Source organism: Coccinella septempunctata, chromosome 2 (assembly GCF_907165205.1).
Source record: "Coccinella septempunctata chromosome 2, icCocSept1.1, whole genome shotgun sequence".
NCBI classification, from domain to species: Eukaryota; Metazoa; Arthropoda; class Insecta; order Coleoptera; family Coccinellidae; genus Coccinella; species Coccinella septempunctata.
In genome coordinates, this window is record NC_058190.1 from 40,419,239 (window position 1) to 40,447,184 (window position 27,946).

Here is a 27,946-nt window from a genome sequence, read left to right on the forward strand (position 1 = left end):
AAGAATTTGAGGACAATTCTTTCAGAAAATGCCACTACAAAATAGTCTTATAGATTATCTAGAGACAGTCAAATGAAGAGCCTAGACGATATGGAGGTTACGTACCCCAGTACAGTTGGTTAGTTTTGGAAAAATCGGTACAGGCCATATTGGCCGCATAGGCCATATTACCCGAAACTACTCTGCATAATACAGGGTGTTGTGAACATTCAGCATCATGTGCATCATGTGGTTTGGTGAAATAAAATATTTCAATATGATACTAACTCTTGGAATAGTGGTAGTCCGCGAGACTTGCTCAGGTAGGAGACTTAAACCACCTCAAATATTTCAATTCAAATTTCGCGCTACCGGTATCGTAAATAGCTTGCGACATACTCGTAACAAGGCACAACTAGTGGCTGCTCCATTTTGGCCGCCATCAGAACAGTTCGCGAGTGAGAGGGTTGAACGTGATTTTGTTGTTAGGAAGTAAGAAATTGAATAATTTTTGTTTGTTACACTGTCTGAAAAGTGTAATAGGTGCGTGGTGTTATTTAGTTTAATTGCTTTCATTGATTAATATTGTTTTACAAACGATGAGCCTTTTTTATAACAGTTGTAAAAGTTTCTAGAAAACATCTGTTTAATTGACTAAAAGAGGGTGTGGGAGACTTGATCCGTGCTATGGTCGGGAGACCTAATCAGTGGTCTAACTTTCACGCACTGACCTTAGATAATAGTTTGCTTCAAAAAAAGAAAATTGAATAATAGAAATAAATATAACAAATTATACGAAGGTTCACAAGAGTAAAAAACATCTAGGAAATAAGTGAGGGTGACTCTGAAATAGAAAATATGCATTTCATACGCTGATACATCTGATGATGAAAACCTTGACATAGGACATCGTTGGTCATTGGAAATTGTTTTCTTTCAATGTTTTTCCTGATGAACAAACTTATGGGTCAAGTCTCTCTCGCCCCCTGTTCAACTCTCCCATGGGTTAGGGAGACATGAGCCAATTTTCGGTTCCTAAAAAAAGACTTGCTGTACTCAAAATGTTCATCTCCCCATCACTCTAGCGTTACCTATTTGGGCATGATATCTTCACGCAAAAAAATGAGTTGCTACCATTTACACTTTGCAATCATAGATGAACAGCACCAAAAAATTTTTTAAATGCCTTTTCGCCTGCAAAAAAATCTGATTTATTTAGTTCTTGTCAGTTTTTGGTTTCTAAGAAAAAATTAAAAACTGTTATTCAGGTTCCATCTTCAGGGGGTCATTAAGCAGGGGGTCTCAAACAAAAAGTTCATATAAAAGACCCAGCCTATTTTTGAATAACTCTTCTAGCTCCCATAGAATGTCATTGCTGCCTCTGTTCTGGTTTCTAATGAAAAATTAAAAATTTCCTTTCCGATGACATCTTTAGGGGCTGAATCTATGCAGACGCTGCCTCAATTAAAATTATATGGAAGACCCCCCACAAAGTATTTTTGACAAAAAATCTCTTCTTGAATTTCTTCGCAACTTTTCTTTTACACCCTGTGTATCAAGATACATTTTTGACGTGAAATCAGGGAATTAAACACAACTTCCAGCCAATCAGCAGTACAGTACAGTAAATTTAAACCTATCCCTGTGGTATCCCAATGTTCAGGTTGGCAATTTGAAACCTCCAAGTTAGTGTTAGTTGGAAATTCTGGAATCATCTGGCTATTGACTCCACGTCCTTGCTTTCTCATTTTTTAATTATTTAAACGTTCCTCGATATTCCTTTAGGACGTATAAATATCATCGATTGTTTTTTCAAGATATTTTCAGAAGTCCGAATCTGCAAAGGAGAGTTTTTGGTTGACATCCAGAGTACCCTAAATGGGCTTTCCCCTTTGGGAAAAAAATTAATTCGCCCTCAATTGAGGTCGTTCTTACTCTTCCTCAAACCGAGTGGTCTACGAGTACAACTAAAAGTAGGAAGCAACCGTTCTCGAACACGAACTTTTTAAAACCGAGGAATTGCCTCGAACTATACGTCTCTCGCGTGGAAGGAAAGTTGCATTTACAGCTCTCACACCACACAATTTCGACTTGATTGAGGAACTGTTCTAGGATGAAAATAATATACAATTTGAAGATAATTCCCCCTCACTTATAGCCGTCATAACGAATGTCCGAGCCTAAAAAAAGATGACCCAGTTGGTGCACCGCAACGAAGGAAGGAATATGAATGCAATCAACTGCTAATCTCTCCATAGAAAATTGAAAATGAATAAGGAGGGTCATCAACCTCAGCAAACCTCATCTAGGTCAATGATTCTGTCTGGGAGAAGACATGGATTCCTAGACTAGTACTCATCGTTGGGCATGGTATTTATTGTAGCATCCACATATCGAATATTAATAATATATATATCCGCTGTGTGTTTGAAGGTAACACCACGCCTAGAGCTCAACGGTACCTTTTTATATCTATTCGATGACGTCAATTCGCTCTATTCAATTTTGGGGTTACGTAATTCTGAGGTCTGGCTAGCATCCGTGGATTTGTAATTATGCTTGATGTCTGTCCGTACTGACAGTCGCAAGAAATTCTACCACGGATAAGACAGATTCCAAGAAACTAAATTATGTAGAAAAATTGGATATCATCGTTCAATCCACTCAAATTATATTTGAAAATTTTTATCAACTCAATTACTTCGAATTAACTTGCGTCAGTCAATGATAAAAGAAAGCGAGAGAAAATAACAATTTTAAAATAAGTATCTTTTTATTGAATTACAGTTTACAAAGGGTGTTTAAAGAGGCCATCCTGGGCTCTAATATGTACTTATTACCTTCTTATAAATGATTGATTTATTCTGCTTGCATGTATCATTTCAGTTGCTGAAAATTTTCAAAACGAGGTTTACATTAAACTAGGCGTAAATACACTTATACTCCATTCACATTTATTTTAGCAGTCCGTTGGCCATGAAATAATTTTCTTTAGTTTTTGTAACTAGAACGGAGTAAGGTTGGCAACATGAAATGTCGTTAATGTCATAACGCCGTTGCCTCTGTTGCGTTCACAAACTTACTCAGAGCAAGCTCTGAGTAAGCTCTGATTAACCGAAGCGTTCACAAACGTACTTTTAGTTCCTCAGAGTATGCTCTCTGAGCATGACCATACTCATACTCTACTCTGGGAGTAAGTTTATGAACACACCCCTCAACTAATATCAGTTTTTATTATGAAAATGCTGAAATTGATTGAAAAAAGAAACTGGGTTTCGGGAAGTGCTATTCAGAATTCAGGTCCGCTCATTCAAATAGTTATAAAATGATATTCTAAAATCCACAATACGTCAGACGGTAGCGAACATATTCAATGTAAGAGAATTTATATAATGTTTGATCTGAATCTAAGCGACTTATATTTCAGCTGAATATTTCCACAATCAGAAAGATTGTGAATGCAGAGGATGACGAAGAATTTCCTTCTATTGGGAGACCCAAAAAAGTGGTGGCATTTGAGAATTTCATGTTTGAGTGAATTAATGCGAAAAGTTTACTACAGGATTTTCGGTGAATGTCATCGTAGAATAAGTTCCCGAAAATTGATTTTCTACTTTTCATTTGACTTGTCCTATACATTGTAAATGTCTTAAGGTACCAATAAATACCTAATTATTATTTTATCAATGTATTAAGATGAACAGCCATAAATACGCGCCAGTTGTCCTGTTAACTGTTTCTGCATGTGAAATTTTTGTTCAAAGGTGAAGTTCTTCTTGACTTGAAACTTCCTTTAATTCCTTCTACTCATATTGATGCAAGATGATTTTTGTTGAAGAATTTAACATTCTAGTAATTATCTGTTAATTCCTTCGGGAGATACCCATTCCCAACTGCTTCATCATATACATTTCATCTTCGGGTTAATATTTTTGAAATCTACAACTAATGTAACGTATTCAAACTTTAGCCAAAGAAGATAACGAACATTAACTCTCCTCAAGCTAGTGCATATTATGATATTATACTGATCTCTTGTATTTTTCATGCTAATAATTGGACTTGGTATGTCTTCAATCAGTTTGCATAAACTTCAATTATGTTCGTCACATATTTTCCGAAGAGATTCGACATTGTGATGAAATACGTAATAACAGAAACTTTTACGTAGGACGGGCAACAAAGCGTTGATTTAAAACCCAAAAATGTTTACAAACGTCATAACTCCACATTTTCGTACTATATGGAATGGAATGTGTCAAATTTCCATGGCCAACCGAGTGCTAAAATGAAAGTGCATGGACTATATATACAACAAAGGAAACAAAAAAATTTGACAAAAGTTGACAGAAAATTTCTGTTAACATCCCTGGGTAGAAAAGAACGAGGTGGAAACGATGTTTTAATTCGCTTCCCCACCACTGAGTCTAATTTCCTGAATCCATTCAAGCATCCGCCACTGATCTTCCTTGGGAGATTTCAAGGCATCACCGGCATAGGAAACGGAAATTCATCATTAATTCCTTACGTCTAGTAAATGATCACCGAAGATGAGGCAGGTGTATAAGCTTGACTTCATTTCCTTCTTGTTTTTCAAGTCGTCAAGTTACACACTGTTGAGAAGTCGTTCCAAGCCAGCAGTGTTGTAATAGTTTTCTCAATCTGGGCTTTCGTCCAGTCGAGAAAAATTAATTCCTCCGTATCAATACGAGATTTATAAAGTTGAGATCTTCAATACTCATTTATGAGCAAATACTATTTATTCGATTTGGATTAAATAAGATAATTTAATTGAAATTGATGGAAATGGCTCAATGAATCCTAGAATCAGATTTTAATCATCAATACTTTTACGTCAAAATCCCTCCGAATATTTCGGAATTGAAACTAATGTTGTGGAACTCATCTTTTCCGCAGAGATGATTTGACAATCATTAAAAATACCATTCTTTCCCAACTCATCTTTGAATATGAACAAAATGATGTATTTTGCGGAAATAATCAAACTTTGATCAAAAAATTCTACACTATACTCCATTCACTTTTATTTTAGCACTCGGTTGGCCATGGAAATTTGACACATTTCACTTCGTATAGTACGAAAATGTGGGGTTATGAAGCTTGTCAAAACATTTTTGGGTTTTAAATCAACGCTATGTTTCCCGTTCTACGTAAAAGTTTCTGTTCTTACGTATTTTATCACAATGTCGAATCTCTTCGGAAAATATGTGACGAACATAATTGAAGTTTATACAAACTGATTGAAGGCATACCAAATCCAGTTATTTTCATGGAAAATACAAGAGATCATCAGAGCTAGTGCATATTATGATATTATTATCATAATATGCACTAGCTTGAGGAGAGTTAATGTTCGTTATCTTCTTTGGCTAAAGTTTGAATACGTTACATCAGTTGTAGATTTCAAAAATATTAACCCGTAGATGAAATGCATATGATGCAGTTGTTGGGAATGGGTATCTCCCGAAGGAATTAATAGATAATTACAAGAATGTTAAATTCTTCAACAAAAATCATATTGCATCAATATAAGTAAAAGGAATTAAAGGAAGTTTCAAGTCAAGATGAACTTCACCTTTGAACAAAAATTTCACATGAATAAACAGTTAACAGGACAACTGGCGCGTATTTGTGGCTGTTCATCTAAATACATTGGTATAATAATGATTAGGTATTTATTGTCACATGTTACCTTAAGACATTTACAATTTATAGGACAAGTCAAATGAAAAATAGAAAAATCAATTTTCGGGAACTTACTCCACTATGGCATTTATCGAAAATCCTGTAGTACTTTTCGCATTAATTCACTCAAACATAAAATTCCCAAATGCCTCCACTTTTTTGGATCTCTCACTAGAAGGAAATTCTTTGTCATCCTCTTCATTCACAATCTTTCTGATTGTGGAAATATTCAGCTGAAATATAAGTCGTTTAGATTCAGATGAAACATTATATAAATTCTCTTACTCTTGAAATATGTTCGCTACCGTCAGACGTATTGTGGATTTTAGAATATCAGGGTATAACTTTTTTGTATTTAATAATACCTAACTATTTGAATGAGCGGACCTAAATTCTAAATAGCACTTCCCGAAACCCTGTCTTCTCTCTTTTCCAATCACTTTGGCATTTTCGTAATAAAAATTGATATTAGTTGTGGCAACGGCGTTATGACTTCAACGATATTTCATGAGTGCCAACCTTACTCCGTTCTAGTAACAAAAACTTGAGAAAATTATTTCATGGCCAACCGACTGCTAAAATAAATGTGAATGAACCATACCTAAATTTTTCATCTGTCTTTTCGTTTCCCTATAATATCTGCTCAGTTTCATATTGTTAGTTTTCTAGTTTCTAAGAAAAAATTGGCTTTTTTTGAAGTGCCATATTTAAGGAGCTGTATTCAAGCAGGGGCTAGATTTCTATTCATTTTCTGCTACTTTGATGCCTAAACTTACTGAATCTGCTATCCAGGTTTCCCCAAAATTCCGAAAAAGGAAAAGAGAAGGCTAAGAAATTTTGACCAATAAAGTTTTTCTGAAAACGATGATTTCAGCTTCACTTATTACCACCGTGTTGAATACTCGAAGTTAATACTTTTTAATAAATGAGTTTGGCCCAGCTTGTTATGCAAGAATGAATATTTTGTGATCTGTCTTGCGATCTGGTTCTAAAATCGCTCAGATTAGGATAACAAATGTTTGTTTTTATTCGGAATAGTTAATTGGAGACTTCAGAAATGAAGGAATGATGCCTATGTGATATTCAGCTCTTTTCTTCCATATATTTTTCTTATTAAAAATCTTCATCGATAATGTTGAGTAGGTGAAATGTATTCAGATAATAACAAATTTATTGCTTCATTCGATTAAACTATATTATTTTACGTCGCTTGTGGGTGGTAGGCATGTGATTTAGAAATATTTCCCTTTCGTGAGCTAACTTTATGATACCTATTACAGATACAAGAATTCACTTGGTTCAATATTAGATATTCACATTAAGTGTTATGTAAGGAACTAATTGTAATTTACTTCAGAATTTATTTACCTTCTATTCAAATTTCGTTTGGAAGCTATCATTATAACTCTTAATATTCAACTTCCATTACTTCTGGAATTTGTTTATCGCGTAAATTATTATTATCCATATTCAAAACCTTAGAATAATTTCAAATTCAATGAATACTTGAATGATAAAACATTGCACGGAAATTGGCAGTTGAGATTTAGGTTCAAAATAACATTCAAATATAGAAGGTGACGGTTTATAATGTTTCTCGAATTACAAAGCGACGTTTTTTCTGCATTCCGATCTTATAGAAAATTCGTCTCAGAATCCCATCAAAACAGGTATTTATAAAATTCATAATTACTCAGAGCTATGTTGAGATTCTCCTTTGCTTAGAATGTGGAACTGGTTGCTGACTAGATTTTTTTCGCTCATTTCATGGTCGTAATTATCCCATAATATGGATCGTTGTAAACGTTACTCAAATAATTGTTATATTTCTAAGAAATAGTGGCAATCACTGTAATATTCACGTTATTGAAGCGCGAAAACAATAAAGTAGGTACAAAACGTCCTTCAAAAAATAACGCGACAAGGTCTGACGTAAGAAGACTGCATTTCTCCATAAATTAATTCATGAAAAACTGCAACATCTCAATCAATACGGAACACTCGGGAGACTTTATAATATCCATCATTCTATTTTACCAGATGCAATAATTTACTCAGCACCAACCTATACAGATTCAGAAATATTTGCTTACTAAAAAAAATAGCGGGTGGCCCACCCCAGACGAGGCGCTCATTTTAGGGTAGTAAATAAAGATATATTGAAAATCATTTCTTGTGGTGTGTGTAGGGTGTTCAAAAGCACAATTTAAAATTATTGTCATGTATGCAGGGTCAAAATATAGACCAAAGTTACACTTTTTTAAATGTAACACTCTGTATTTGACCTCAAAAATGGAATGGCAAGCTCAAATTATGATGATTTTCTTCAGTTCACTTCATACCTTAGAAGGGCCATTTACAAGATAATGGCGAAAATGGTTTACTAGTTCTGAATTAAAAATCGAAAATTGCTGAGAAACTATCAGGTTTAGATGTAGGAAAATTTTATGAAGATAGTTTCGAAATTAATTTTTTCGTTCAACGAGATATAGAAATACCGGGTGTGCCATTTGAAATAAGAAAGTTTTCGACGATTATTTGTAGTTGATGTGAATTAATTATGATCACTCTGTATATTCCAGAGTTGAAATTTTCTTATATATGTAAGAGTAGCCAACTTATCTACTCGAAAAAATTCTATCTGTATCGCTGGCGTAACTAGTTTCTTCATTAATTGCTATTTAAAAAAACTCCATATTTTTGATTTTTCGCCATTACTTCGTAAAGGGTGCTTCTGAGCTATAAAGTAATCTGAAGAAACTCATCATGACTTGAGCTTGCCATTCCATTTTTGAGGTCAAATATAGGGTGTTACATTTAAAAAAGGGTAACTTTGGACTTTATCTTTGCTTTCAAACACCCTGTATATATGACAATAATTTTAGATTGTGCTTTGGGACATCCTACACACACCACAAGAAAAGATTTTAAAAATATCTTCATTTACTCCCTCAAAATGAGCGCCGCGTCTGGGGTGGACAACCCGGTATATATATCGTTGAATACAAATGATATGAATGTCGCAAGTCAATTTTTCCTTCTTTTAAACCGAGTTAGAAAAATTACCCAATTTTGGCTATCGAATGTGTTTGAACCTCTTAGAAGATATTAATCATTGCGATGTCATTTGAGAAGTTGTTTCTTCTTCAACAAAAAAGTCAGAAACAAATTTTTGTCAGATACTCTCTTCTCAGTGAGAATTGCAAAAAAACAAAAACAGGCCAACAATTTCGAAGTTTCTTGATCTTCAAAAGTTAAGCCTTGGCAGAATCCATTTCCAGCTTGTTAGCAATTTTTAGCCACCAAAATCCTAATCCTGGGCTTATAACCTTGAAGGCACTGTCACTGTGGTATAACCATAATCAAACACGTATAATGGTTTTTCTCCTGGATTGAGATCTAAAAAAGCATTACACAGACTTAATGGTATCCAAATTGGAACGTACCATAGCTAGATCTAACCCAGAAAGCGCAATTTAAACCGACGACGTGCAGAAAACATCTGATGAGAGATTGTAGAACAGACAAATGCAGGAAATGTCTGTGTTCTAATTAGGGATGTCAGGGTTTAAGTCCCGCGCATTCCAGTTACCGTTCAAAGAACAAGGCAAAAAGAGATTTATTCTAATGACCAGTTTGAATGGTTAATGGTTTCATTGAGAAACTAAAACGCAGTTCGAAAAGGAAATAGTCCAGTTCGAAGGTTCGGATAAGGATGCAATTGTATGCAAACATAATGATTATGTAAATCATTGCATAAATGCAGGAACGAACCTTGGGTAATTTGATTCGGACGTCTTGTTAGACGTTGCTCGGAAAATGTACGAGCGCTTAGTTGGCCAATAACCTATTGGGAATGTTGATCGGTAATTTGGGTACGAAACGCTGGCGTGGGTGAGTGAATGTTCCATGTGGAAACGTGCTTCACCTTGGGGTATATTTCTTTGCGAAAGAAGCCTTCTATGCCTTTTTCGCTAGATATCGTGAAACAGGGCTATTTACCTACTGCGTTTTCACGAATGCCTTATTCGGCTTATTCTATACCAAGTGACATTAAAATAAGAACACCCATTGAGTTGGAATACCTTTATCATTTTCTGTACAGGGTGGGCAAAATTGGTGATACCTTTCAACTTTTTCAACTCAACGATATAGAGGAAAATGCATGGCACATTACGGTCGTCATTTTTCGAGAAACTATTATTAGTTTTTCCATCAATATTTTCCTATCTTCTCTTGTTTTCAAATTATAGGCCAAAATTAAAATTTCAATTTTGGTCATTCTCCGTTTCTATTTGTGCTAGGATGTTAAAATGAAAACATTATAGGGACACTTTTTTGATAGAAATCCAGTGGTGTACTATGATTTTTTCCAAAAGGTATATTTGCTGAGCTATAACATAAAGTTGTGTTTTTTCGTATAGAATCAGTAGTTTGAAATTACTTAGAAAGACTGAGGGCGATGTATGATATATTTCTGAAACGGAAAAAAATGGCGATTCTTTCTGAGTAATTTTAAACTACTGTTTTTATAAGAAAAAGCAAATCTTTATGTTATAGCTCAGCTAATAAACCTTATGGAAAAAATCATAGTACGCCACTGGATTGCTATAAAAAAGTGTCTGAATAATATTTTTATTTCAACAGACTAGCACAAACAGAAACGGAGATAATGACCAAAGTTGAAATCGCCCAAATTTCAATTTTGGCCTGTAATGCAGTTGATGGCATTATAAGTTTGTCGAAAAAAGACGAGCATAATATGCCATTCATCTTCCTCTATCTCGTTGGGTTAGAAGTTGTAGTTCAGATATCACCAATTTTGCCCACCCTGTAAACCTACAGGTTGCGGCAAGCAAACTTGCTGATTTAACTAGAGTACAAAAAGTTTTTGATCTCAGGAATTTTCTGGTAAACTTTGGGTACAATACCAAATACTCGGCCTGTTTATGATATCATTATATACATAGAATAAAAAATACTCAAAGATTATATATGTTTTATATTATGGGAATACAACTCCTCAGTTCTCAATGCTTTTACAATATCATAAGATAATCCATTAAAACTTAGTTTTGCGCTCTATAACAGGGATAAAAAAAATTCTGTACGAGTCCTTAACTCGTACAAATATTTTAACAGTAGATATTTGAGGTTGAAAGAAACATTTTTCGTATACCATTTTTTCTGATTCGGCCCTGATAAAAAGATATGACCAATTTAAGTATTCATAATGAGCTATGCTACCCCTGGAGAAACAAAATTCACAATAACAAGCTAAATCCATGGCATTACACATCTGTGGATCTTTTAAACAGAGCTGTATTCGGCCAATTTTCATACTTTTTACTTTTCAAAAATTAAATTACTCGAAAACGGCGTATTATACGAGAAAATATGAAGAATACTTTTATTTTACAAAACGTTCAAATATTCATTAGTTAGTGTCCAACTTAGTTTCCACTGTTTCGAGAGTTGGGTTCTTTGAATTTTTGATATTTTTATGACACGTAATGGTTATAATAAGAATACTGGAAGACGGAGGTGATATTTTGTGTTCGAAAAAGATTAATCAAATGAATTAAAAACTATAATCCAAAATTTATTACATTAGATGAAACCGTTTGTGAGATGGAACTAAAAATACCATTTTTTTATGGTTTTCAACAGCCTGTATCTTCTTAACCGAGCCGGTTCGGAAAAAATGGTATAGGAAAAAAGTATTTCTTTTGACCTCAAGAATCTACTGTTAGAATATTTGTACGAGTCAAAGACTCGCCCTGCATAACACATCATTTGATGTTGAAAACGTCTAATAGCAAATCTCTAATATACAATCCCCAATTTTCATCGTTTCCTTATCCTAAACAAAGAGATATGTAGGTACACTAAAAAGGGATTAAAAAATTCGAGTGTACTCATTTCAATGCCACCCATTACATTTTATTTATGGCTGTTATGATTCATAGAGGTCTTATATTCCTTAGACTTAATCCAACTATCGAATCAGAAAAAAAAGTAGAACAATGTTCGTCGCTTGCCCGATGTGACCTTTCAAATTGCAAAATACTGCATTTCAAATGTTATGTGGAGCAGCAATTTTTCCTCTGTCTACTACCGCACATTAGTCTCGGCCATTGGAGGAAATGAATGGAAGGTTCAACTTGATAACCTTGCAATGCACTGCTTACTGCATTGCCTTTATATTACTCAAATCTGTTATTGATCTACTTTCATAAGACATCGTTGTCATGCGGAGTTTTTCTGGATATGGATCTAGGTATATGCACAACACCGTCTATTATGCTCTGAAAATTTCAGCTTCTCCCAATATAGCCATTAAACAATTTACTTAGTTCCAGAAAGAATGGAAGAGCCTTAGCCTTAGCTCATGGTAAAGACATTGGGTGCTCTGAAAAAAATTTAAAAAATATTTCCTTCTCCAAATAATGATTTTTGCCACACTTACTTACATTTCTTTTTATCTTTTTTTTTATCTTTTTTTATTTATTATGTGGCGTACACAACGCAATTTTCAATACTTTTTCGACGATTATTCATACAATATTACTTCTTATTTTCATCAATTTTGAAACAACCGTTGTTATTAACATGTACCCTTTACAAAAAAGCTGGAGTTTCACTGCAATGATTTCAACTTATTGGATGACGGTTTTTATATCAGCAGATATGCACATCGAAACTTATGATTAGGTATCATCCAAAATTATAAATTTTCTACCAGAAAAACTTCAGATATGCCCCAAATTGCTTGATTTATGCTTCTCTATAACAGAAATATTGAAAGGACTCTCAACTATGATTTTCTCCTGATTTTCGCATAAATAGAGATCAGGAGCCCTTTAATCTCTGTCTGTCTGGCCTAGAGGTGGAGCCAAAATTTGGGACACACTGTATACCACCTCCAGACTTCAACTGCTTTCCGATTCTCTCAACGATGTCCGTCATAGTTGAAGCGGACATAGCCCATTCATAATTTCGTTACCGGAATGTCTTCGGATTATATAATATGCATTATCTTGTTCTTGGAAGCGAGAAATTATGATTGCGTGATCCCCATTGTTAAGATAGGAGAAATAATTTATATCCCCGAAAGTGTATAATAATTCCTGTCACGCCGAAAATCGTAGACTGACGTATCTAAGAATTCCTACGTAGGAAGTTCATTTATGATGAATTGTCTTTAGCTGACGTTCTCAAGTGCAGCTCATTAGGGAAAAGGGGGCTATCTACGATCAGACAACCGCAGAAATATTAGGTCCAAGTCAGGTAGGACCAGATTTGGCCTCGATTATACCAGACCAATTTGTCACGCATGTTTTCAGTGGCGTGAGCCATGTTATGATTGTTATGCCTACCTGAAAATACCCCTAAATATTGAAAAATTTGAATTTTTGAACAGCTTCCGGTCTACCGTTTTCATCCGTTAGAGAACTGAACAAATATTCACTGATTCTCGACGGATCAGGAATATTACAGACACTCTTCCACGATATAATTTCGCAGAATCTGTTAACTCAAACTAAGAAAAAATACCTGATCTCCCATTTACAGATATTCATCAGGAGAGATCACTTGGTACAAATTCTAATTTTCTGGATGTAGATTTTCCATTCCAATTTCGAAATTCATAATTGAAATAAAGGGGCCGATACTTTATAGAAATCCATGATTTAACTCAAACTGATTTTCACTACATGTTTCCCTTTTTACTTCAATCGAATTGAATATATTTTTTTTGGTCCTTTTATCAGAATAAAAAATTCCCTTGGTAAACTTTGAAATTGAAGACGAAACGGAATTGTAATACCCACTTATATCTTGCTCATTCTAGTTCCGAGATGTAGATTCTGAAAAAAAAGAAAAATAAGAGTGAGTAAAAGGTAACGCACAAATTTATATATTTTCGCTAATTATCTACAACTTCTACAAGGTATTTAATGGAAAAATTCTCGAAAAGATAATTTTTTTCTAAATAAGTTTATAATTTTTTTTACAGGTTCTAAAAAACGCTGAGTCATAAAACTAAACATAATATGAAACACCAAGTGGATGTTACTCAAACAATTTTTTTAGATCTCATAATTTTATCATTAGGGGTTGGAAATAACAAACCCATATGATTTTCCTTCAAAAATTGTTTCAGTGAGATAGATTTTCAAAAAATAAAATTATCTTATGGTTTCCCATTCAATTCTGGAGAAAAAAGTATGTTGCAGAATTTCGATACAGTCGATACTTTTCTCGGAATAAATAAAAACTTACAAAAGTCTATGAGGCAGAGAGTTGATGCATATATTTTGGCGGGATGTAATAATGCTATGGAACACTTATACGATGAAAAGGAATGAACAGCGATCAGAACTGCTTGTAAGTTTTTATCGACTGCATGTATCGAAATTTTGCAAGATACTTTTTTACAGAATTGAATGAGAAACTATAGGAGAATTTTATTTTTCGAAAATTTATCCCACGAAAACAATTTTTGAAGGAAAATCATAAGTGGTTGTATTTTCAACCCCTTATAATAAAGTTATGAGATCTAAAAAATTTGTGTGAGTAACATCTACTTGGTGCTTCATATTATGTATAGTTTTAGGACAAAAATTAAAAACTGTCAACTCGTCATCGCCTTCCAAAGGCCATATTTAGGAAGAGAGGTCGAGTTCGAAAAAAATTTATAGGAACTACCCCTGCTTATTTTCATCGAGGAATCATCTCACTAAGTCATTCGCATTCGTTTACAGACACACTGTATATGAGAGTACGAGTGCTTGGCTTACTTCTTAATTTAGGATACCTGGCCATTTCATTTCACTTCAAACCATGAAATTGAATTTGAGATCATTAGCCAGGGAGAAAATTCAAAATTTTCTGTAAAACAAATATCTAACGTTCGGTGGGGATTTCGTTAAACGCCAAATATTCTACAAATACCCAGGGAATGAGTCTGGAATTCGAATCACTTCATATTCCAGGGATTTCGTGTCATAGAAACTGGTCTAGAACCCTGCGAGAATGCCATCTTCAGGACTTTAGCCAGCCAACACCTGACAGCTTCGCGGAAATCCAGCTGAAAACGCCATTTCATCCTCTACCGAATGCAGTTTAGTTAGTCATCTTTTCCGCGAATGAAGGCCAAATTATCATCATCAAGATGGCAATAAAATGCGATGTGCATTTGTCATGAAAAAAACATAAAATTAAAATGATAGCGGACAAGGTTGCCAAGTACGCGCGGATATTTTGTCATTGAGGATACTAAAACTGAAAGTTTCTCGTTTTCTGCATGTAAACCAATGAAACTCCACAAAAAAATTGTAGATTGTTCAATATCCTAATTGAGCTATTGCTGAAATGTGGCATATTATGCACCGATTTAGTTGGAAAAAAATTTCACGCGGGAGGTTTGAACGCAATATTTTGATAAATCATTATTTCCTGCATTATTTTTGTTCAAGTCACTATGATAATTTTTGCAGTAGAATCGCCGATCTCACTTCATCGAGAATTTTACTGAAATATGGTGAAGAATTATCGATAAACCGTAATGAAATAGTGTTAAAGACACTCAAATTCCTGTATTACTTTTTGTGAGTACAGGGTGGGCAAAATTCGTTGGCATTTTCAAAAGATGGATAATGGTTTTTACCGCATCCTTCTTTATTTGAATGTTTTCTCTATCTCGAAAAGTCTAAGTTATTACTAAGACTTTTATTTGTTGTATTTGCTTTGTTGTTGTTTTATTTGTTATTTGTTTTATTTGTTTTTCTATATTTAGAAAAATAAATATTACACCCTAAAGTCACTTTATTATGTAGAATTCATTGGCTTAGTTTGAGAACTTTTTCAGTCCGCCACTTCAGTGATATAATACTAACTTTTATCTAATTTTTCGAATATAAACGCTATGTTTCCTTTCTTCAATGATTCTTTATCATGAATAGGTATTTATTAACAAAAAACATTGTTAAGTGTCAGATCAAGAGTGACAACAAACGTTTCTTAATAAATTTCAAATATCCGTAATGAAAGTGATCTTCAGAGTCTCTCATAACCTGATTCGATATAGAAGCATAAAGTTCTATATATAAACGAATTATCCTAAAAAAATCTTCTACTGGGCCACATTCTACTGTTGTCCCATTGATAATTTTTTTTATCTTGAATTTTTTATTATTTGATATTTTTTTTAAAGCCTTATTCTGTATAACCTATATTGTGATGTATGTGTGTATGTTTTCGAATAAAAAAAAACATTGAGAATAGTTGTGCATGTCATGGCGAATTCAATTTGATTAATTTATTCAAAGAATTTCCGTTTCTATGAGTAACGTTTTGGTGCAGTTATTCTCCAAAAAGGCAACATTTCGAAACTGACAACATGGCCAAATGATTATGCACGGTCGGAGTTATTCTCAAAACAAGACCATCATCCACAAGGTTAACTTATTCATAAGAGCAAAGTGTTTATGCATCAAATCTGCCGGTTCTAGGAACAGAATATCTTCGCTTCACCTCCATTCATCACTTTTTTGATATCTGCAATTTTATTTTGTCTGACAGGATAGATGCAGATCGAATGACAAGCAGCAAGCAATAAAAAGACAGGTGGTGATACGGATCAGAAAGGATCTACACAAAGCTGCGTTCACAGTTGACTCCTTTGGAGAGGGGTCTTATCGTTGATGAATGCACAAAGTAAAATTGTCTGAAGTTTACCTACTTCACTCACCCAAACTATTTTTTTTCTTTTATCTTTGTTATGACCTCGACGAGGAACTAAGGAGCATTGAAACAACACAAAATATTCAATTATGCTCACAAACGTTATGATCCTATCAGATACCCTATCAATGGGAAGGTGAAACAATTGGAGTACAATCCATATAATTATGTACCTACTAAGAATTTCAAAATAATCCGAAGAAAATAAATAGAAGAATGTGATTTTATGTTTCTGACTTTTCAACTAGGTTATTTGATGTTTGGGGTGAATTACCACAGAATGAATGCCTTTTTCCAACATATGCTCCAGTTTGACCTGTTTGTGTTCATTTCGCGTTATATTTCTGCAAGAACTTTATCACTCTGATAACATGGGGACTTGCTTGGGCTTCTTAAAAGGATTCAAGATTCCATGAATTTTTTTAGGTACGACAGTCTAGAAAACTTCAGTTTCATTATGACCTAAAATGTTATCGAAATTATCCCTTTTTCGTATGGTAGTCATTGATGAATTATATGAAATAAAAATCACAATTCACAATTACAAAAAATAAATGAAGTGAACATTATAAGTTCTCTCATCAATTATGTTATCTATAAGACTTCAAGAACATCGATCATTCCTAAAATGTATGTAATTTCTAGCACAAAAAGTTATGTTTGCTAGTAGTTGGGGAGCCCAAGAGGGAAATTCGGGATTTACAAGAGCGTGAGAAATTAATATAAGGGAAGATACCTTGGACCCTGTAGAGTACCGCTACCAAAAATTAGACCTGTATGTAGGGAGAACTGTCTAGAACAGCCTGTCAGAAAAGTAAAAAAAAGATCATTGTAAATACTAGAGCGTGTCAGATTAAGATATAGTATGTGATTAATTACATGTTAAAAATATTCTCTTAATCTGACAATTTGAGAGTGACAAAAATGGGTAGGGCGCCAAACTTGCAAAAAACAAACGCGTGTGTACATTCTCGAGCGCGGAGGCTTTATTTTATATTGAAGCTCATTAGCTTCAATATAAAAAAATTTGATGATTCGATTCAAGAATAACGGAAAAAATATAATCTGACAGTTTTAGCAAGCCAAAACAATGAAAATTGGCCATAAAGGACATAAAAATCAGTTTTTTTAATTATCCCCTCTCCTGGGCTTCAAATTGTTTTCGCATTCATTATAAAAGTTGTAGGGCATAACATTTTCTACAAATTTTGTCCGAAGCAATTTTTTCTACGTTTGAACGTTTTTGAGATAAATGGCGATGAATGTACATTAGACTGGGTTTCTGCAATGACCTTGGCCTTTCGCATGTGTGGCTAAGCTCCTCGCCCTTATCGCCCTCTAACTCGAAAACGGTTAGGAGTATGTAAAATTGCTTCAGACAAAAGTTGTATAGAATTTTATTATCTACAATTTTCATAATGAATACAGAAACGATTGGAAGTACAGGAAGGGAGATAAATGAAAAAAATGCCTTGTTAACATCTTCAAATTGTCAGATTAAGAAGACCCCCACGATTAGTGTCAGATTAATGGGTCAACACATCTGGAAGACCGATTAACCATCTGTATGAAAATCTGACACGGTCGAGTATGTACAAGTAACAATTTTTTGCAATTTCAAAGGACCGCTGTGACCTTGCTTCACGTTCGAATTATAAGTCCCTCTGAAAGTAGCTTGCTTTTAGTCCAAATAACATATCCTGTAAAAATCTGACATGTTCCAAATAACAAATTTTCCATCATTTTCAACTCTTCTGTACGGTTAGCCCCACTACGCAAAATGTCAGATTAACATGAATTTATTATCGGAGACACGTAGGGCATATACAGTATATTAATCTGACACGTTCGAGTATGTACACCTGACCTGCAGACGCTTTCCCCACCGCTGAAAGTGTATATATCATAGAACCTTATTTTCTTTCTATCATCTAATCTACAAAATCCACTAGGTCTTCACGAAGTTTGAGTAAATCCCGATTTAGCATATTCGGCTCCCCAACTATTATAGTGTTGCCACATAAAAAACTGAACCACCTTCCACTCCTACAAGTGGGGAATTTTGTTCGTTTCTTTTTACTCACTCTGTATACTAGTGCTTCAAGTGAGAGAAGTTGTCTCAGATAGTAAATAAACAGGTTATCATTTTAGCAGTGTCTGGGAGTCATTTTTATATTTCTATTGAACTGAAAACAGTAGAAACTTATAAGTTTATACTGTTTTCAAGCTACATATGTACTACTAATAATTATATTGGAATACCTCAACTAAGTTAATTGCATAACATAAGGAAATGATAAACCCCTCATAAAGCCGTAACCTGAAAACACATAATTTTTGTTTGTCTTGCAGGGAATAATTCATACTTTTCTGTTTGAAACTGAAACACTCATGAAATACTACTATGTTATAAATCCAACGAAATGCACTTACGTACCATATACTTACTCCCACACATTTATCCCATTTCGACTCGCGTGACCGAAAAATGTATGCAAATTTCGCTTAGCGAATAATCCAGTAGTCGTAAATGACAAACGGTTCGAATTTATAACAGTAGATTATGTAACCGGTTCGTAAATTCGGTTTTATGACTACTTCAATGTGCGGATGACAGCAGGAATTCAATCGATGACATCTTCCTGATCCCTACATTCAACACGTGCCATTAATATGCCGACACAAGAGCGGTGTTTTTAGCTTCCACTAAAAAAAGCTTCGTAAAAATTTTTGGGAAAAAGATTCCTAATAGTCGTGATCGGATTAGGTGAATCCTTGAAAAAGTATGTTAGTTCTTCGACAACTACTTCACTAATGGGAGGCCACAGGTAAAGAGACTGTGCCTACAATTTGTACAGGGTGATCACTATGTCACGGTGTAAAAAAACAAATTCGTACAAAAGTGTCATCATTCTTGAAAAAAATCTCATTTCAAAATGGTTACCCTATTTTTTATTCGATTTCTTCATTCCCCGGAATATCCTAAATCTGTTTTATCTGATATAAGAAATCGTAAAAAGCTTTCTCCATAGAATACATGAATATTTATTGATATACAATTATATAATATACAGGGTGTTTTCAAAGGTGGGGGTTTTTCTTGACATAAGGTAGAACTCATCAAAATAAGTCGTTCAACCACAAATTGTCCTTATAAAATATCCAAGATGGCTGAGATACAACCCTAGAAGTTCGACAAAATTTGATTGAATTTCAAGTACGGGAGTGTGAAAGGTGACTCCGGCATCGCAAAAACGAAACAAAACCTAAGCATATGGCTGGACAATGAATGGTTCAGTACCAAGTTCATCGGATTAGATGCATCAGGTCACTTTTGAGTATAATAATAATTGTGGTATCGTGCAATTAAGAGTGAAAAAAAATGTAGAAAATCGAAGCAGTTTCTAGAAAGTTCTTATGTTAGTTATGTTGAAAAAGCGCTATGATGTTTCCCCATTTCGTCCCGTTTTTACGACGATTGTTGGAATGTTCGAACAAGAAAATTGTGATGCCCATTGTGAAATAATTCGTGAATAATTTAGGCGAATTTTATTGGTGAGATTTTGAAGTATTATTCTATTTTTTACACTTGTATCCTAAGTCTCTTCTGTCAGTTGGTATCGAAATGAGCCATTTCATAAAATCGTGTAAGTTACTAAAAAATTATGAGAACAATTCGGCAATCCTAAGTTTCCATTTTCATTACCACGTAAATATCGAACGAACCAATATCCTAAACGAAATCACATGGTCGAATCAGGACATGAGTTTTTTCCCACTTCTTTACTATAATTCAGCTAACAAACGATCTAAGGTCGTATTATTTCAGTAATTATTTTCAATTTTTTTTTCAACTTTGTCATTTTGAAAGTTTTGTATAGGTGTGATTTTTGGTGAAACGCTTCATTTTGACCACTTCTACCTTCTGCTGAAAAAAAAGCCTCCCCAAATATATACAGGGTGAGACTTTGATTCGTACAAATATTTCAACAGTAGATTGTTGAGGTCAAAAGAAACACTTTTTTCTATAGCAGTTTTTCCGAATCGGCTCGATTTAAAAGATACAGTCTGTTTTATCGAATGAAATAAATTATGAACTATAGTTTTTAATTTATCTGATGAATATTTTTCAAACACAAGATATCTAGCGTCTTCCAGTTTTCTCATTATGACAATTACGGACCATAAAATACAAAAAATTCTAAGAACCCAACTCTTGAACTGAGCTGGACGTTATCTAATGAATATTTGGACGTTTTGTAAAATAAAAGTATTCTTCATATTTTCTCGTATAATGCGCCGTTTTCGAGTAATTTGATGTTCAAAAATAAAAAATATCTGTGATATTCGAAAAATTTGGTAATCTGGCTGAATGCAACTCTGTTTAAAATAAATATCCACAGATGTGTAGTATCATAGATTTAGCTTGTTATTCTGCAGGGAATTTTGTTACTCCAGGGGTGGCATAGCTCTATACGAAAACTCAAAATGGCTATATCTCTTTATCATGGCCAAATCGGAAAAAGTGGTATAAGAAAAAAGGGTTTCTTCTGACCTCAAAAATCATTTCTTGAAATTTTTGATCGAGTCAAAGATCCACACTGTATAATTCCTAGAAAACTAAACATATTTGATATTTCTTCAGAGATTACTTCAACGTCTGTTTCCCTCCTACGCAAGCCCAAAAAACTTTTTCTCCTTATTGCATTCCGTTCACAAATCTTCAATTAACGTCTTACCTCTGCTCCGGCGCATAAAACCCTCAGGATAAAAATAAATGTCAGATACTTTGAATGTTGATTCAATTAATTGCATGTCTGGCAAGAGCCATAAAAATTATATAGATGGGTGAATTTGCCCGTCTTTCGGTCAATATTTATGTCCGAAAAGTATATAAAACTCAGAAATATACGCCGAATTATGGGATCGTAAAAAAATCGCAACAATTATTCGGATTTTGTTTACCTTGAGTGCATTCGGGTTTTTCTTGCGAAGGTTTACGCCGAAACACGACATTAGTTATTGTTTTCAATTCACACTTTTGGTGGTAAGTTGTTTTCTGTTGGTCTGGCTACCGAATTCTGTCGAAAACAGGTAATAATACGCCCACAATCGAAACGAAAAAAAGGTAAACATTTGTGTGTGCGCTTCTCTGGAAAAGTAAACACTGCCGAATTTTCTACGCGCCAGTTTGAGTTGTTTTCTTAGAAGCGTCATTTGATAGATCTTCATACCTTGGATAAAAAGTATTTTTCAGACACTCATCTCATTCGACTGTTTATTTAATGTTATAAGCATCTTAGTGATACTGACTCAAGTCAGTCAAAACATTTCAATGGATATTTTGTGAAAATGCACCATTCCTGTAAAGTGGGTAATAGGTAACTCTTGGTATAAACTCTTATTATTCAAATAATGAACTGAAAAATCAAACTCCCTTTGAAATCTCAATTTCTGGCAAGAATTCAAGTCCAACATAACGAAACAGCTCTGAAGAATTATGAATTCATCAGGAGGTGATGGACGTGTTAACATTTTTTTCGAAATCCTTTCTTAGATGAAGTCGAGGAAAAACTACCCAAAATCCAAGGAAACCAGTAATACTCTTCATTATGAACTTATATAAGATGGTGTAAAATGAAAGGAAATTTCAGAAACTGGGGATACTAGATATGTAGATACTTATCTAGATGAGATCTCAGATCAATCCATAGTTCGGCCAAATTACCAAATATGGATAACATCAGGGTTAGACCATACAAAACAATTTTTTATTTTGCTCTTGAAGCCCGATCACATATTTCGAATTAATTTAACGTTAAAAAGCTCCTCTATTAATATCAAATTCGGTCTACTATTGTGGAAAGTCCTGTGATTCGTCGTTTCTACAGAATAGAATGGAAAAAATGCACAAACAGCGGGAGAAACCATAATCGAAAAGGAGTACAGCGAATTCCTAGAACCTGAGAGTGAAAACACTCCAAATGAATTATCGAAGGAGATGAGGAAAGAGAAAAACACCTAAATTTCCCATGAATAAGAATGAGGGAAGTTAGGCAAGTGTTTCGGATTTGAAGGAAAACTTATTTCATCCTCTGGAATCCCATTAGCAAGGAATATTCGAATATTTATGAATAATTTATGAGACTTGTTTTAGACGCGATAGTTTCCGAAATTGAATTCTGTTGATATGAAGATGAGGTGCTATTCGAAGTGAAGCTGAGGTACTTCATGGACAAATAGTATTAGCCGCTTTAGGACTCAATTCAGCCTGCAGCCGACTATAATTTCGAGGTTTTTGACAGATTTGTGTCCCCAGGGAAGAAGCTTGATTTGAGTCCTGATTTCCTCCACTGATTTATAGTTGAAAATTTGTATTTAGTATTTAGTATATTGATAAAAAAATATCTTTTGTGAGAGATCGAATTTCTAAGGGATAGCACTGATTTTTTGGAAAGAGTAATTTTTCAACAGTATGGTGCTCTATTCTTCAGTGAAAGTGACAAATTATCTCTATTCAGAGTATGCAAATCGGTGAATAGATAGAAAAGGTCCTAGAATATGGCCAGGGCAATCTTCTGATCTTACTCCAATAGTCTATTTTTTTGTTAGTTAAATTCTCATAAAAATTGTTTGATGAAGTTATCCATTTATTGAAAGATCGAATCATGAAATTTCCGAAACCTTCTCATCACCACTAAACAAAAAAAGCCAATTCCGAATATGTTTGAGAGAAAATGTGAATTATATACAGACAAAGCTATATTTTTTAACCTATCTATGATAATCCAATCAAAGACTCAACAATACCTTTTACATTCGAAGCATTTTTTAAAACCTCTCTTATACCTAAATATATACTCCATTCATATTTATTTTAGCAGTCGGTTGAACCTAACCTAACCTAACCTAACCTATCTATGATAATCCAATCAAAGACTCAGCAATACCTTTTACATTCGAAGCATTTTTTAAAACCTCTCTAATACCTAAATATATACTCCATTCATATTTATTTTAGCAGTCGGTTGGCCATGAAATAATTTTCTCAAGTTTTGTAACTAGAACGGGGTAAGGTTGGCCATCATGAAATGTTGTTAATAACATAACGCCGTTGCCACAACTAATATCAATTTTTATTACGAAAATGCCGAAGGTGATTGAGAAAAAAGACAGGATTTCAGTGCTATTTAGAATTCAGGTCCGCTCATTCAAATATGTATGTTTCATCTGAATCTAAACGACTTATATTTTAGCTGAAGATTGTGAATGAAGAGGATGACAAAGAATTTCCTTCTATTGGGAGACCCAAAAAAGTGGTGGCAATCGAGAATTTCATGTTTGAGTGAATTAATGCGAAAAGTTTACTACAGGATTTTCGAATAATGTCATCGTAGAATAAGTTTCCGAAAATTGATTTTTCTATTTTTCATTTGACTTAACCTATACATTGTAAATGTCTTAAGGAACCAATAAATACCTAATTATTATTATTATATCAATGTATTAAGATGGACAGCTACAAATACGCGCCAGTTGTCCTGTTAATTGTTTATTCATGTGAAATTTTTGTTCAGAGATGAAGTTCATCTTGACTTGAAACTTCCTTTAATTCCCTTTACTTATATTGATGCAAGATGATTTTTGTTGAAGAATTTAACATTCTTGTAATTATCTGTTAATAACTTCGGGAGATACCCATTCCCAACCACTGCATCATATGCTTTTCATCTTCGGGTTAATATTTTTGAAATCTACAACTGATGTAAAGTATTCAAACTTAAGCCAAAGAAGATAACGAACATTAACTGTCCTCAAGCTAGTGCATATTATGAAATTATACTGATTTCTTGTATTTTCGATGCAAATAACTGGATATGGTATGCCTTCAATCAGTTTGTATAAAATTCAATTATCTTCGTCACATATTTTCCGAAGAGATTCGACATTGTGATAAAATACGTGATAACAGAAACTTTTACGTAGAACGGGCAACATAGCGTTGATTTAAAACCCAAAAATGTTTTGGCAAGCTTCATAACCCCACATTTTCGTACTATACAGAGTGAAATGTTTCAAATTTCCATGGCCAACCGAATGCTAAAATAAAAGTGAATGGAGTATAGTTTTAAATATCATTGAAATCTATCAATTATTTCGAGAATTATAATATGAGGAATATTTCGTTTTTTAATTGAAAAATCGAGTTAATTTGTTTTACAGATGGCTCTACTCCGAAAAAAAATTATTTATTTCTAAATACTTTTTCCTTTTCTTCAAGAACGTGACAATAATTTTTTTATGTACACAGTGATGTTTTGCATGGTACCTGTATGACAAAATGAATGATTTAGTACGGTCCTGTTGTTTCTTGATTTTTAATGTGGATTCTTTCGAATGCCTCAAAAACAATGAGCTCTCAAAATATTATTGAAATCGATTCAACAGTTCAGAAATTATAGAGCTTCAACTATCCTATGATTTTCGGGAAATCCAGTATGTCAGAAATTAGTAGGCATAAGAGATGTTTGGGTGTCCATTTCTGTTTCATGGTCCTCTATTATCCCCTGACTGATGGGTCCATTGATCACAAATCACTCTGTATATTTTAATTACATTTTCCACGACAGCTTGCTATGTTACTCGTAACTTTATACGCTTTTATATACTCGTAGTTCTTGATTGCAAATCGATTCACAGATTTTTCAATAATTCAGGGTGGTTGAAGGGTTTCCTTTTGCTGTTTAATTTTCCACGCGTAAATCAACTTTCGGTGATCGTTCCACCATGATATTCAACACCATTGAAATGCTACCATTACAACAGAAAATTTGTTGAATAGGTACAAAAAGAGCTGAAACACACAAGAAAAACAAACAAATCGCCAGTGCCTTGAACCCATCGTCTAACCAGGTTCAGCAACCTGGTCTACCACTATTCCATAGAGTCACCGTTTCAATGAAGAATCTATCATAAGTCATAAACCAATGGATCAATAAATGATATCGGAATCTAGTAAGCAAATGCTTCAAGAAGATTTTATGTCTCCACTCAATTAGTTGGGAGCATTCTGTTCAGTTAACCTTCCTGTTTTCATTAGCATTTCTCCTTATACGATCAGGACTCGAGTGGAAATTAATATAAACGTATTTGGATATGTGGAGCTTTCCTTTATCAGGAGCGAAACGAGTTCTTCTTCAGTTTCAGCTCGTATCTGGAAAGAATTAAGTGGAAGTTTAAGTAGAGAGGTAGTCGTTGAATAAATTTTTCGAATAGCTTATTCGACGTCATAATAATTCAAGAAACTTATGTGGTAATTGCCGAAGAAAGCATTATTCTTGATTTTCTGAAAAAACAAAATAATAATAATAAAATTGAAATCCACTTTATTTTATATTTTGATTGTATATAGGTGTACCTATAATCTTTCAAATTTACAAGAATAAACCTTTTGAACCTAGCAGACTTAAAAAATATCCTTCATTTCGCTCCAGTCGACTTATTTAGGAGATCGAGATTGTAGGAAAAAGGAGGGAATACATTTTACCAAATAAGTTGATGATGACAGAAAGTAGTTGACATGGAATTCAGAGAAAATATAATACTACTTTTATAACTGAGGCAGGATTGTAGTGAAGAATGTGAAGTAATTATAAATTACTGATGAGTGTACTGATTTACAGATATTTATTTTCATTCAGAGGGTCAGATCTGTTTTCATTATTCTTCGGTTGCAAATTGGCGAATGCTCTAGTAGCCCTGAAAATGTTTATAACCAGTTCATCGGATCCATAGACTAAACCCATGGGTTAGGGTTATGTCTATGATTGGATCAAACCCTCCAATATTAAATCAATAAATTATTTCATTGTCTTACAGTGTGAAAACATAATGAATTTACCATCCAAAATGAACTCTCCTATCTTGATACGATTTCTCCATTTTATTTCAGCGGGAACTTGTTGGTCCACGATGTCAACCACTGGTAGATGCACCGAAATACTGTACGAGAAAAGTGACAAAGAAAATTGTTGTGCTGATCATTCTGTCTACACTGCTTGGTCCGCTGATGATCTGGATTCCGGAAGCCTATTTTTTTGGAGAGTTTTAGGTGGTGGAGTTCCTTGTGTTTCCTGTAAAGGTAGGAGAAGTGGTCCGTATAATTTGTTCAAAATATTTAGTAATATTTGTATGAAAAATTTTGCAATCTATAGCATATTTTATTGATTTGTCGAATAGATTTTCAAGTGGTATACAGTTGGGTAAAATGTATACAGGGTGTCTGTAAACAAATGCGAAGGACTTAGGGAGATGATTCCTCGATGAAAATAAGCAGGAGTAGTTCCTATAATTTTTTTCGAAATCGGCCTCCCTTCCAAGATACAGCCTTTGGAAGGCGATGGCGAGTTGACAGTTTAAATATTTTTTAAGGGTTCAAAAAACACTGAGTCCTAAAACTATACATAATATGAAGCACTAAGTACTCACACAATTTTTTTAGATCTCATAACTTCATTCCAAGTAAAGTATCGAATCGAAATTTTGCAACAGACTTTTTTTCTCCAGAATTAAATGGAAAACCATAAGAGAACTTCATTTTTCCAAAATCTATTCCACGAAAACAGTTTTTAGAAGAAAAATTATAAGGGGTTGTTATTTTCAAACCCTAATAATAAAGTTATGGAATCTAAAATTGTGTGAATAACATCTACTTAGTGCTTCATATTATGTATAGTTTTATGTCCTTCGCATTTATTTACAGAGACCCTGTATAACTGATTGTGTATTGATACAAGTTGACCCGAAATTGATGCAATAGAATTTGGTCACAGATTCTTGAGATGAAGGAGCCCCCCTTTCGAAGTCACAGCCTCCTGAATTTCGCCCCTAAAAATTATGTTTTATCTCATACAAAGATTATAGATAATCTTTGATCTCATAGTTCTACCTATTTTGGTGATGGACCCACTTAAGATACATTTTACTGGGCCACTATGACTTTGGAACCACCGAGCGTTAACCATGTTTAACCAAATCGTTAATTCAATCGAAAAACTTTCTTGCCTCTTTTTTTTATGAAACGCAAAATAAGTAATAAACAAGGAGAATTCCATTGATTGAATGCTTTCATCACATTCTTTATTTTTTCAAAAATCTTTTGTTCCATGGAGAAATTGCAAGAAGCGAGAAAATTTTTCAATAGAATGGGCTTTTAACGGTTTAACAATTTTCAAAGAATTCAAATGAGCGCTTAATGTTTAGTGTTGCCAAAGACATTTCGACTCTATAAAAGTGATATTTCGCATATCATAAAACTTGCAGTAACCCCGAAAGAGGGAACCTGATGGCAAAAATCAAAAATGGAGATATCCTTATTTAGTCTCCAGAAACTGTTATTGAGAATTTGTTGCATCAATTTCGGGACACTCTGTATGAAAAATTCAAACTTTGAGATGAAAAAAGAAGCTGTGACTGTTCTTTTTTGTTACAATCAATGAAACTCTAGAATTAG

General features: G+C 33.9%; 1 protein-coding gene across 2 annotated transcripts in view; it reads left to right on the forward strand.

Moving 5' to 3' along the window:
- The window catches only part of LOC123307806 (follistatin), a 61,873-nt gene that overhangs the window by 28,512 nt on the left and 5,415 nt on the right, over window positions 1–27,946 (forward strand). Inside the window, exon 3 of one of the 2 annotated variants that reach the window (XM_044890245.1) lies at window positions 26,387–26,587. In XM_044890245.1, coding sequence (XP_044746180.1) covers window positions 26,387–26,587 — 201 coding nt within the window. The remainder of the gene's footprint in view (window positions 1–26,386; window positions 26,588–27,946) is intronic. The other variant, XM_044890246.1, reaches the window with a different exon arrangement.